This window comes from Hoplias malabaricus, chromosome 16 (assembly GCF_029633855.1).
Source record: "Hoplias malabaricus isolate fHopMal1 chromosome 16, fHopMal1.hap1, whole genome shotgun sequence".
In the NCBI taxonomy this organism is placed as follows: domain Eukaryota; kingdom Metazoa; phylum Chordata; class Actinopteri; order Characiformes; family Erythrinidae; genus Hoplias; species Hoplias malabaricus.
In genome coordinates, this window is record NC_089815.1 from 16622610 (window position 1) to 16636733 (window position 14124).

At 37.8% G+C, this 14124-nt stretch overlaps 1 protein-coding gene across 1 annotated transcript in view; it reads right to left on the reverse strand.

Moving 5' to 3' along the window:
* nfia (nuclear factor I/A) overlaps positions 1-9627 on the reverse strand; it is a 179356-nt gene extending 169729 nt beyond the window's left edge. The window contains exon 1 of the mRNA XM_066647148.1: positions 9501-9627. Coding sequence (XP_066503245.1) covers positions 9501-9608 — 108 coding nt within the window. The 5' untranslated portion in view covers positions 9609-9627. The remainder of the gene's footprint in view (positions 1-9500) is intronic.
* Positions 9628-14124: the final 4497 nt, after the last annotated feature.

Here is a 14124-nt window from a genome sequence, read left to right on the forward strand (position 1 = left end):
GTAAAATTATACTGGGAGTAAATATGTGGACCTCTCTCTAGAAAAAAGCAAAAATTACATTGAGATCAAACTATTAATAAGGCCGCTTAAAACCAAAAAGAATCCACGCTTACATGCCTGCCCTAGCAGTGTCCAGATCTTGCCCCAGTGCGTGCCACACGCATTCCTGTACATCACTGCCCCTTGCTCCATAAAAACCTCCACCAGGACCATTAAGCTTCTCTACTCAGACTCCACAATATAACATTTCCCAATCTCTAATCAGGACACTCTAGACGTTTCCTTCAGAGGTTGTAAAAACTGGAGTGCAGTTTCTCCTCCATGTTTCCTTGCCAGCGTCCCACACACACTCAGGCACTGTAGCCGGTGCAAAGCTGATGGCCTGGATCACGCTAGCAGGGGGGCAAGAGAGTGCGTAGAGTAGAGTAATGAAGGCGGGAGTCCCAAGCAAAGTAATGAAGTTCATACCCCTCATAGAGAAGAATAATATAGCTATTGTTTCCTGGGCACACATCTTTGTAGATGATGGCAAAGAATGTGAATCTAAAAATAATAATAAGACACAAGTTCTATTCACTCTACTGACTCTCCAATAAATAATGAAACAAATAAAAATAATTATATTAGTGAAGGCACTAAAAAAACAAAAATAAATTAAATTAAATTAAATAAATAAATAAAAACCCTGTTCAAGCTGAACTAACGAATCAACCCCTAATGAACTCGGGACGGCTGGCTTTTCAAAGCCTATTCATCCATCCCAACTGGGTTCATTTGTATCCGCCAGCCACAATAGACAATTGTGAATCCCTACCCCTCCTCATCTCACCGCAAAATCTACTAAACACTTCTTTTTTTCTCTCTCTCTCTCTGCCCCCTCTCCCACTTTCACCTCTCTTCATCTCTGCTGGATCGACAGGGATGTCAAAGGTTGTCTGGCCCCACTGCCCACAACAAGCAAGTTAATCTGCCCCGGCGCTGAGTCCGGCTCGTCCCAGTGCACTTTGGAGGCTTTTTTTCCTTCTCTTTCATGCTTTAATTGCAGCAGCGGAGTGTCACTGCTAAGGAGCAGCGCCTCACTGCATGCGCACCACACTCACCGATCGCGCAAGAAGCCCAGGATCCACATTAACTCAATGTAAACAAGAGATTACAGAGAATCGGTACAGGATCCTGTCTTTTTTTTTTTCCTCGGTAGGACTCTTATAAAGCGGGAATGAGAAAGGAGAAGAAAAAAGGGCAGGACGTCTTGTTTATATCCAGATTGAGTCACGATGCAAGGGTGATGAATAAATGAGATAAAAGTGGAGGAACAAACTGTCACTTGTGCAAAAGTGACAAAACCTTTGCTGACCTCCTTTTCTTCGTGAGGATCCTTTAACTCTGGCTAAAATGCTGAAGTTTTCCTCTGTTTTGTGAAATGTGAAGAAGAAAAAGTGCAAGGCTCCATCAAACTGGATGACACTACAGGAATATGAATAAACAAGATGAAAGCGGAGAAATAAGCTGTCACTTGTGCAAAAGTGACAAAAGGGTTTGCAGCAATGAGGACCTCACTTTCCAAACGTAAAGTAAAATAAAAGTTCTTTTGGAAAGAAAGGAGGAAAAAAAACTTCAGTGGGTGCAAATGGGCATGGACAACAGACTTCTCATCAAGTTTCATCTGACATCTTCAACTCAAAGGACAATGGAGAATATTAGAGATTACAAAAGCGGATTAAAGTGACAGGACCGACAGAGGCGCTATTATGTGAACATAAGGCAAGCAAACACAGCAAAAACACTCATTAAGAGCATGTGAATATGAAGCTGAAGAAAGAAGCTAAAAAAATGTTTTTGTCTCTTTTCTTTGCATAAAAAGAGGGAGGGAAGTTTTTTTTCCTCAAAAAAGAAGGAGAAAGAAGAAGGGGAAAAGAAAAAAAAAAAACAGCTTCGGCCGCTGCCAACTTACCATCCACCAGGTCCTGGCCGAGATGTCGTAGCAGAGCTGCCATTTGATGGAGCCTTCCGAGGTTTTAGCTGCCATTACGCTGTCAGCAAGCTTCATCTGATGCTAGCGCACTCACCGGAGATAAGACACCTAATTGAGAAAACATTTGCACTGGCATGTTGGGCAACATGTAGCCCGCTCCATACCATATGGAATCATGGGTAAAAAAAAAAAAAAAAAAATCCCTGACAATGAACCAATCTCACGCAGACCCCGTGGCAAGGTGAGCGGCAGTCATCTGCTCACAGAGCAAGCTGTCCTTAAAAAAACACACACGCACACCAGAATGATGAGCCCTTTTTTTCCACATCAGTGAGTGCCTGAGGTCTTGGTCCTTTTTCCTCCTTAATTAGGGCTTGTTCTTCATTATCATCATCATCATCATCACCACCACCACAGTCCGGGTAACTTATGACTGCACAAGTTCTTCTTTTTCTCCTTCTAACAGCTCCTTTTTTTTGAAGGAGTGGAGAGATTTAATAGGACAGAGTCAGGTAGAGGGAGTGAGGGCAGCGGACTAAAGCGCCACAGGCTATTAGCCTGAAATTTCTGCTGGACAGATGGAACTGCTTAAAGACTATCATGCAATGTTTTGCTTTTGGACTTTTTTCCTCGGCACGTTCCCTCTTCTAGCAAATGATTGTTTTATTCCATAAATTTGCCTACAAATTTGAAAACAAACAAATGTAAAACTTTCAATGAATATGCATTTCTTTAAGTTCGTATTTATCTGTAAGTTAGGCACACTGGAAAATTTAAGGTCATTTTATTTTTACTTGCTTTATTTTGAGTGCAACTTCATCAACTGCCCTATACATGTCTATAATCCCACTTATAATTTATGTTTCACTTTTTATTATTTGACACATTTATTTCCTGATTTTCTTAAAACAATAACTATCACAAGGGTCTAGTTTTCAGTTTAAGAGGTTTTATAAACTAATTATGGGTAACATCAGAATTATTGAATTATATAAATCTCTACGACTACATACAACTTGTAACTAAACAGCTACATTTCAACATCTACATACTTTGGGTTATAGTGTACTGCCTAGACATTGACCTGGAAATTATGAGCACTCCGGTCAAGCTCTGTGTGGCTCAGGTTGCCGAGCAAGGGGAATACCTGAGCCAGGGGCAGGAGAGAGAGCCCAAGCATCAAACAGTTGTCCCATTGTGACTGAGCTCGAGGAATGCAGTTTGGGATAAGATACAGAAAGACTTGTCCCTGAGAACGCTGTTAGGAGGGTACAGGTAGAACACAGGTAAACTATATCCAATAGTTATAATAAGGAATTAGCGGTTGAGGTCAAAGGGAAAAAGAAAAAGAAATAGAACTTACATCAATTTTCAGAAATATCTCTAAAATTCTGAAAGGTCATATTATATAAATACAGTGTGAAAACTGCTAATATTATCATTAACATTATTAGTTGATTAATGTTATTAAAAACTGTGAATGTAAAAATAATATTTACAACAAGAATTGCAGTATGTGTACTCTAAATATTCTTATATAAAAATACAAGTGCAAACTAAATTATACAAAGAATTAACAAGACACAATGGCTCACCTTTAGAATTTTCAAGTTGGTTTCAATAGTACTATTTCCAACCTCTCTATGCTGCCATTATCTACCACTAATACCCTTTAAAATATTTTGATACAGATGGAAAATATAAACAAATTAAAACTCTTTGGCTGCCAGAGTCAGGCACTCAAACACTGAGTTCCGTGAGACGTGACGGGGAAGATTCATGTTCAGATACACAAGCAAGCAGCAGGAGGCTGGACACTGGCCCTGACCAAGAAAGAGTGGGAGCCATGCCATGAGGAGAGTGAGAACTGTTTACTGTATAGATCTCACAGGTCAGCCGGGGCCAAAAAGCCCTCACATTCACCCTGTGCTGGCCTCTCACAGTTCACAGGAATGCAATTACAGCCTGCTCTCAACAGAGAACTGACCATTAACCATCTCTTGGATGATCTCTTAGATATAATGTAGTGATTTTAAATAATGGTTAAAAACATTGCATATACTAGTTCAAAAAATTATGCTTTAGGAAAAAATCAAATTTCAGAAGCTGCTGAGAATATATAGCTTTTTTTCTAAGCTGATTTAAAATAAATAAGTTGTATAAATAATGTCATAGAAGTCTAAACAAAACATATTTATGTGTTTTTACACTAAAATACTTCAATGAAAATGAAATCACCAAAAAAATTATTTTACATAAGAGTATCATCTTATTACAAATTGTCATAACAGACTAATTTCATGGAACACAAAGAGCTATCTCTTCATGTGCCAGTCAAACGTTCCCATAATGCCCAGTAGAAGGCACTCTTGTACTAATTTGATTTGCTTTATATTTGAGTCGCAGGTACAAGCACATCTCTCCAGAATCCTCACCTTCATTTTCCTTACTGTTTCTTAATAATTACTTGTATTGCCTTGTAGTGTCTTCCAAAGCTTTTCTTTTCCAGCATAGGGAATGCAGAGAGACACTGGCAGGTTCAAACACAGGGACGGAAACAAGAACACATATTAATGATATCTTTGGTAAAGCTCAGGAAACATTATATAAAAATTCAAACAGTAATGATGAGATCAGTCAAGTTTAACAACGTGTCTACATTGTTGGAACTTTAAAAAACTACAAATGAACATAAAATGAATAGATGGGGCTTAATCCTAACCTCCTTTGTGGAGTCCTAATACAAGACAGCAATATGAAATCTGCCAGGCAAGCTTTACAGATTTTTCCAATTTATTTGGAAATGCCATAACAAACCCAAATATGTATGTTACGTTACTTCCCCTTGCTGACCATGATCTAATTCAAAATGCCTTAAAAACAATTGGCAACATCTGTTTTCTTTTCTCTTATTTGGCACTACCTTCTCAGCAGGAAAGCCACCCAGAAATGCCCAAACATCTTTCAGCCCACCTCCCACTGAGCATGTAGTCTGTCGGGATGCAGTTTTTGATATTTTGGTTCTGTAGCCTGAAGTTAAAGTGAAAAACTCTGACACGTGCATCTATAGTGAGTGAAGTTAACCTTACAAACCACAGGTCTTCAATATAGTCTTCCGTTCATTTCAGATTCTTATACCAGGTAAGAACATAAAAAAAACTGTCCAGACTTTATTATATTATGGATATTATGGATTTCACTGTAATGCAGCTGTGAGTTCATGAGATGGAAAATCCATGTTAACAAAACAAAAACAGGAAGCTCAATGTACCAATGAAAAAAATAGGTCTTAAAATAATTATAATTAAAAAATGAAGCATTAACTTAGCAATAGGTAAAGTATACATTGACTACCAAAAATACCTTTCTGAAAAGCACATTCCCAACATAGTCTTCAGCTAATAAGAGTGTTTACTTCCATGCCATTTCTCCTTTCCAACTGTGAACAGATGCCATTTGTTACACATTATTAAACTGAAAATGGAATCAAGGGTAGTAAAATAAATTTGGTCTCATTGTGTATATTACACATCAGGTATGAAATATACTTAAACAATGTCTTTCAACTGCTCATTAAGATTCTAAAGAGTAATTAGACATGTAGAACAATTATACTGATACAAATGCTACAATACCATAAGAAGGAAGAGAAGAGTGGCATCACCATTCTCCAACAAAATTGGTTCATATATATATATATATGATATATATATATATATGGTTCATATATATATATATATAGGCATACAATTTGGCTAAAATGTTTTGCTGGAGAAAACAGAAAACAGATTAAAAAAAAGTAAGAGATTTGCTGAAAAAATACTCCTGCGACTAAAAACACACCACACAATCCTGCTTTAATGTGTTCCAAATTCTTTCAATTTGCCTGAGGAAACCATGAAAATCATGTTCAGCAGCTAGCCCCTTGTTATTCAACATGAACTAAGAGTTTGTACAATTGTCTGAAATCAAAATAAATACACAATAACGTTAAACTGAGAATTAAAATGAATTAAATGTCCATCAGATAAATTAAGATATAAATTTCAAATGCATTCCTTAAAATTAACTAGGCAAATTGGACAATTGAAAACCAGTTCAAATACAGTAAAAGCTCATGTGTTAACATAGTTTTAAATATACATCTTTCACAAATGGGTTATTCAGGTTCATTCAATCATTGTCTGAAACCGCTTTTCCAGTTCAGGGTCGCGGTGGGTCCGGAGCCTACCCGGAATCACTGAGCACAAGGCGGGAACACACCGTGGAGGGGGCAACAAATGATCTGTTTTTTTGCAGGCGATAACTATGCATGCGCTATATGTGCCACTAAACTGGGAGCCTGTCTGGAAGTACCAGCAGGCTACAGCCTTACACCAAGAGGCTGGCAGAGATAAGGTAGAGAGGAAGAAGAGCAAAGAGAAGAGTCTTGAGCCCTGGCCACAAGCACCATCTGCTCCTACTGCATACACTTCACCAAAATTCTTTTTTTAATTTTTTATTTTACCAGCACAGATATTAAGATAAAAATCACACTGAATTCATTACTGAAACTCCCACCAGCTCCTCTAGTAAATCCAGATGTTCACAAACATTTTAAAAGAGTTAAAGCTGTATAACGTAGACATATATATACAGAATTATATTTTGTCCAAGTTTTGTGATTGAAAATGCTCCCAGCTTCCTAAATATGTTGACATGTAAATAAAACTTTGAAACTATTAGCCTGGCACAAGAGATTAATTACTAGTTAGCATATAACCTTTCTCTGGGAGAGTTTCAGGACACTCCTTACTGTCCTTCATTGCTATTTATACTCAAGGACATTTAAATGAATATTAATCAATTGTTAGAATGCATTCATTAGTTTTCTTAGTTGCAAAGTTGATGATTAAGTCAGGAAAGAAGACAACTTTGAGAGATTTTTGTGTGTGTGTGTATGTGTGAGCAAATAAAATTAGGGCACTTGTTTCCTCAGAAAAGCCCTGTAGATACTTGGAATGGCAGCCAAATGCCGCTGAGGTACGCCAAATGCCATAGCGTTACATCTCCCCCAAAATAAAATGTGATGCCATTCTGCCATTTACGGAGCTAGGCTGTTTGTAGTGCGTAAGGGCTGTTACCCTGAGACGCACCCGCTCCACTGATGTCCATCTTGGCACATCAGAGTGAATCAGAGATAATGGCAATGAGTGGCGGCCAAATCTGTCACAGTGATGTCCTGTGTCAGCCAGCAGCCTCCCACACACTGTTCTCTTGACCTTCACCCATCTAAACACCCACCACACTCTCCATCTTGTTCCCACCCATCTGCCCCATAAAAAGTCACTCTTCACACTTTTAATATTTAACAACCATGTCTGATATTCAATCAGGAATTTAAAGTATAATTAAACTTTAAATAAATATTTTTTTAAAAATTCAAAAACGCCACTAGTTCAGCTCAGTTTATCAAGGCCAACTCACTGCACTGGCAGTCAACCATAGTAATAAAAAATATGTACACTATAAATACTAAAAATGTTTTTACATATAAATAATCAAAATGCATCATATTTATTTCTGTACCATAAGAACAGTGTATAATTCTATTCCAAATCTTCCATCTTATTAATTCAGCTGATTTTCTGCTATATGCACACCTATAATGTTTAAAGTTGAAATTGATCCTGATATGCCTTTTGCAGGTATGTTTCAAGAACATCAAGAGCAGAAGTATGTTTTTCACTACTCTCTCCTCTATCTGTTTATGCAAGACTTCAGCCATAAACTTTCTAAATGGCTTACAGACTATTACCAGTAATGCATTACATTTTCTTGATTCAAAGATGTTAGTTACATTTTACAACAATTACTGTTAATTAATTAACTAGACATCCATGTAAAGAGACTACTAGAGTGGGCATTTATGTGAACATACCAACATGCCACAACTGATTTTTGACCTTCAGGCAATGCCCAGCAAAACTTGCAATCATTGCAATAGGCACAGATGTTTAAACAGCTTGTTTTTTTTTTTGTTTTTTTTTTGAGGATATAAGAGGTTAAGATGTGTTGTTAATTCATAACATGAAGCTGTATACTCTTATTATGTTTATGCATTCGCTTCAGAATTAATAGATACCAACTTTAATTCATTAATTCATTCATTCTTTCATTGTCTGTAACTTATCCAGTTCAGGGTTGCGGTGGGTCCGGAGCTTACCCGGAATCACTGGGCACAAGGTGGGAACACACCCTAGAGGGGACTCCAGGCCTTCACATGGAAACACACACTCATACCAATGGACACTTGAGTAGCCAATAGACCTACCAGCATGCGTCTATCTGTTGCAACACAGAGCCACCCAACTTAAATTCATGTTTTTCTATTTGAAACCAGGAAACATATCCAATAATTATAGATTACATACATTTACATTATATTTTCTCCAGGGTTTTGGAGGTTTGCCAGTGCTTCATTAATATTCGCAGTGATTATTTTGCCCATTCACACATTTTGAAAGGGTTGGTATACTTCATCCCATTTAACATACAGTGCATTGTAATAAGTCTCTGTTCAGTTCATTCCTGTCCACTGAATATGGACACGCCCTATAAAATATCGTAAACTGTCTTTGTGACATTTGTGAAACAAATGAACATGACTTTACACAAAAATCAGCAATGTCTACTGGGGTCTACTGTGATAAATCACAACAAATAGAACTGTAGATATATCTTGATGTTAACTGCTGTTTGCACTCTGGTCAACTGACATCAGGTTAATTATATACACGAAGACCGAGCAATAAAACCTCTGCCGTCAAGCGAAAGTAATTTACTTCATACTAGAAACATTAATTCCAAATTCAGTACATATGCTTATAGTAAGGGCTTTACATATATACATATTAAATTAATCTACTACTAACCTTGTAACAGGATGTACAAATCTTCAATAAATAAATAAATAAATACAATTCTGAGTATTATGGTGCTTTGTGGGACAGTGAGTGCATTAAATATTTTAATTTTTTAATTAATAATATTTTCATTAATATGCGTTTTTGGCACTACAAAATGGCGGAAACCCAAAATAGTGATTCATAGTGAAAAAGGGTACTTTCAAACACACGCAGTCTGACACTCGACATTCAGCTGTCAACATTAAAGCAACCAAACCATTCAAACCTAGGCAATTTTCTTTCTTGTTCTTGTGGTTGAGAATAGAAAGACAGCTAATAACAATACGAATTTAGCATTAAGTTCTCAAGTTTGACAAATAGTTTAGAGACACTGACGTTGCGTTAACGTAACGTTATGAGCTAGCCGTGCAGATTAAAAACACTAATTTCATGGTTTGGTCACTTTAAGGTTAAACATCTAAAAGAAATAGGTTCTTGCTTTGGGTACGTTCTCTTAAAGCATTCCCATACTTCAATAACGCTAAAAATAGGGAGTTGGGTGTTGCTAATGTCAAAGGTGAGCCACAGCATTCATTTACTGCCCAGCCTCCTCACCACTGGCTCTGGCCTGCAGCACTGACCTGTATTGTTTCTGTGATTCTTGCAAAGCCGGCAGACAAGGTCCTGGCCATTTGCTGACAACATGCTAAAACCCGGTTCCTTGCTCGGCATCCGCAGTCATGCAGCATGGAGCTGCGCAAGTTTAGGGTTAGCTCCACCTGATGGCTGGCTCATTGCAGACATGGCCTTTGGAGGAGATAGGATAGGTGACATGTTTCTATTGTTACCTCAATACTGTACACTAGCATTTTTTTACTGTTGTTTTTTTTTCTTTTGTTAGTTTTTATTATTATTATTTAAAAGAAAGTATGGTGTGTTTTACAAAACATTTTTTAAGGTTTTCCTGATGATCTGAAGAAGTTACCAGCCAAGCCAAGTAATCAGTACTATTGGGAGTCTATTCTAAAAAGAGTCCATGGTATTTTTGCGGAATTTGGAAGTTGAGCCAATAATCTGGACTCCAAAGAGCAACTCTTTGGATTTCTGTTCAGGTTTTGTCTTTAATTTGGCCACACAGTAAGAGAAATGTTTTTCTGTCACTCTTAAAATAAATACCCCTCATTGTCATTGATGTGCAGCCAATGTTCCATCAACTACCCTGAGACCTTCTCCAAAGAGTAGAAGATAAAACAGCAAAACTTCCTATTAATTCCCTAAATTTTAGAAGAGAATGTGTCCACAGACCTTTGGCCATATATGTTATTGAATATACATTTAGACTTAGTAAAAATATAACATTTTACATGTTGAAAATGGGGCAGCAGGGTGGGGCAGCAGGTACTGTTGCAGTTACACAGCTCCACAGACCTGGAGGTTGTGGGTTCAAGTCCTGCTCTGGAGTTTGGTGTGTTCTCCCCATGTCCGCGTGGGTCTCCTTCGGATTCAAATGTTAATTTGTCAGACCACAGGACATCTTTACATTTCACCTCAGTCCATCTTACGTGTGCTTGGGCCTCAGCCTCTTCTTATAAAACCCAATCATGTCATTGAGCTGTTGCCATTTTTTTAAACATGATATTAGGAATGTGATACTGGCAACAAATAAAACAAATTTTTAAAAGAATAAAATTTCTCACTTTCAACATATTGAAGTATTGTCTTTGTTCATTTGTCAATCATTATGTTATGTTTTCTTTTTCTTTTCTTTTCTTTACATTTTACACAGTGTCCCATCTTTTTTGCAAATGGGGTTTGTAAAATAAATGGTCAATATGTCTACTAATCTAACAGTTATCAGCCTGGTCATCTTTGGAATTTTGCATTAAAAAAGTGTCTCTCTACAGGTGTTTAAGAATGAACACTTTTGCCTGCATTAATTTTGAATATGAATAAATTAATTCTAGGTCAAATCTGACACAAGGCTCTAAAGGTTCAAAGACAAATAAAATTAAATTCCGACAAAAACAAGACTAAACTTAATAGCGTGTCACTTGAACATATAGAAAATGCATGCACACTGAACAATAAGAAAAAGAGAATGAAGGTTTAGTACTGATATGATTAAGAATGCCAGCCTGGATTTAATAAGATCATACATCAAGGGCACTGTAAATACCCTTACTTCTTTCTGCCTCTAAATGACTTAGTCCACAAATAGACTGCAGTTAGATCAGTTAATGACAACAGTTGAACTGAATATTGAAACTGAAATATTAGTGATCATGGTGATGAGATTTTGGCTCAGGGTAAAATTATGTGAACCATTGAGGATAAATGAGGAGTAGTACAGGAACAAAGGATGTACACAGCATATATATGATCTATTATGGAACAATGCCAGAATCACAATTTGTCAATAAATAGAACTGTATATATGAGTTTGCATGACGTTATTTTATTTGCAGTATATTTTTTTCTGTTAACAAAGTAGCTGTCTGGATAGTTTGTATATATAAAAAGAAGCTAAATCTGCTGAGTGTTGCTCGTCATGTACTCCCCAAGAAACAATTTCTAGAAGATCTTTAAGGGACTCATTTGGTTGTCACATTGTAAGAATACTTAGTCCCTACAAGAAGCTCTCCTACTGTAAACATCTTCTGGTTTCTTTAGTCACCTATTTATAGTAGTAGTAGTTAGTGCTGGTCATCCAAATTGAATTACTTAATGGAACCATCCAAGACAACATAGTATTAAAATCTTATACCTTTCAGTTCCTTGAAGTTCCGTAATACATGCATTTTAATTGGCTTTGGCCCAAAAATAAAAAAGGGAAACACTAATTGTTTGTGAAACTACAACATAACTAGAAGCAGAGGATGTGCATTATATGAGGGATTTTATATTTTATAGCATAACATATTATTTTGAGTAAGTTATTACAAAAATACTTGCTTTTCTCATGTTTGGACACTTAATATCTGAAACACACACATATTACAAAACAAAGATTAGCATCTGCCATAGGTTTTTAATGATGCACTCCAGGGCTTATTGAACAAGGATCTGTTAAAAAAGCACAATACCACTCTCTTGTTGAACAGTCTCTATGTGAGTGAGTTTGTAATAAACAGCTGCAATTCCTGATTGTGTATATGTATGTTACGAAGCAGTTTCAGAAGTTGCTTCACATCTAAATTTCTAACTAGTTTCTCACAATCCATCCATCCATCCATTATCCGGGTCCACAGACACACACACACATTCACACCTACGGACACTTTTGAGTCGCCAATCCACCTACCAACGTGTGTTTTGGACTGTGGGAGGAAACCGGAGCACCCGGAGGAAACCCACGTGGACACGGGGAGAACACACCAAACTCCTCACAGACAGTCACCAGGAGCGGGAATCAAACCCACAACCTCCAGGCCCCTGGAGCTGTGTGACTGCAACACTACCTGCTGCGCCACCGTGCCGCCCAGGATTCTCACAAGTAATTACAAATTTGTTAAGGTATTTAGTTGTGCTTGCATTGTATTTCTCACTCGACTTGAAGACAGCACTAACATCTCAATTGTATACAAACTTGTAATAATTAATTCATCCGTTCATTTTCTGTAACCACTTTTCCAGTCCAGGGTCGCAGAGGGTCCGGAGCCTACCCTGAATCACTGGGTGCAATGCGAGAACACACACTGGAGGAGGCACCAGTCCTTTGCAGGGCGACACACACTCTCACATCCATTCCCACACTCACACTTATGGACAGTTTTGAGTAGCCAATCTACTTTCAGCATGTGTTTATAGACCCTGGGAGGAAACCGGAGCACCCGGAGGAAACCCATGAGGACACGGGGAGAAAACACACAAACTCCTTGCGCCACCGTTCTGCCCACTATTACTAATAAGGATTCTTAAATCAACAAAAGAGCCAAAAAGGCTTCCATGGTTGTGAGTAGTATTTATGGATTTAAGTTATAGTCATAGCTCTGATTCAAGTTCTGATCATAAAGAATAATGCTTCAGCTTAAGCATGAAGTGCCACTGTTATCACTGACACTGCAGTGGTATATAGTTGCAGAATATAACCAGAAACTGATATCTCTCGACAGAAATGTCAGCAATACTTTTTGTAAAAAGCAATAAATATTTCATTTTTAATAAATGCTCAAAACTTAATTTTTGTCAGTGAAAATAAACAGCAATTACATCACTTTGATTGTTTAGATACTTGTATATAGGTCCATTCTTTCGCCAATCCCCTAATGACAGGGTGATTCTGAGAGCTTCTAAATAGCCCCTTCTTATGTGCAAGCTGAAAAGTGTTTGGGTCTTTTTTATGCATTTAATTGGACAGACATTACATTTTTCATTTTGGAAACAGAGCACAGTGGAAACATATGTTCGACAAAACCTAGCAGATGTCCATCTTAGGGCTGTAGCATAAGCCCAGTGCGAGCATGTGAGCATCAGCAGGCTCTTTGTGTTAGCCCGCCACAGGCGTGCTCGCTTCTGGTTCTAACGTCTCTATCCTCCTTCAGGCATTGGGCATTTGTGCACAATTCAGTAAGTGAACAGACATTTGAAATTACTTACAGCGTTCATCAGTAGTTAGATTAAGTCAAATTTAGTGGTAAAACATGGTCTTACCTCCTGTCCACTGTGCTAAATTATGTACATTCAGCAAATAAAGAGTTACATTACTCCAGATTTGCCCTTGTATCTTGAATACTAAAAAAACATAAATAAATAAATAACGGTCATTTTATGAATATTAATACTAAGGAATACAAAGAAGGAAGGAGAAAGAATGGGGGGGGGCATAGTGATGATCATGCATATGAATAACTGTGGGTGAGAGCAAGAGTGAAAGCCAGAAGAGAAAGAATATGCAAGCGTTGCCATCTGCAGTGTGCCCTGTTTGGCAGCGCTGTCCACACGCTCCCTGTCCCAGTAAGTGCAGATTAACAGACAAGCAGAGCAGTCTGGCAGTCACACTGGCCTGGTGTATCCTGCTCCCCCCATGAGACAGCATTAAAGATCTGTCTGCATGTTGTGATATTGCCACTGTTCTGAAAAGACACCTTGCATGCCTCTAAACCCAAAAGAGCACGTATTTGCCCTAAATTGCTTCTCAAATCCCAACTGTGATCCACACTAAGACACATACATTGTGACCAGCAGCTCCCCCAACGTGTCATTTAATCTCCCCTGCATTAATTCATCATTTGCATGTTTCCTCTAGCTCTCTGCTCCATCAGCTAT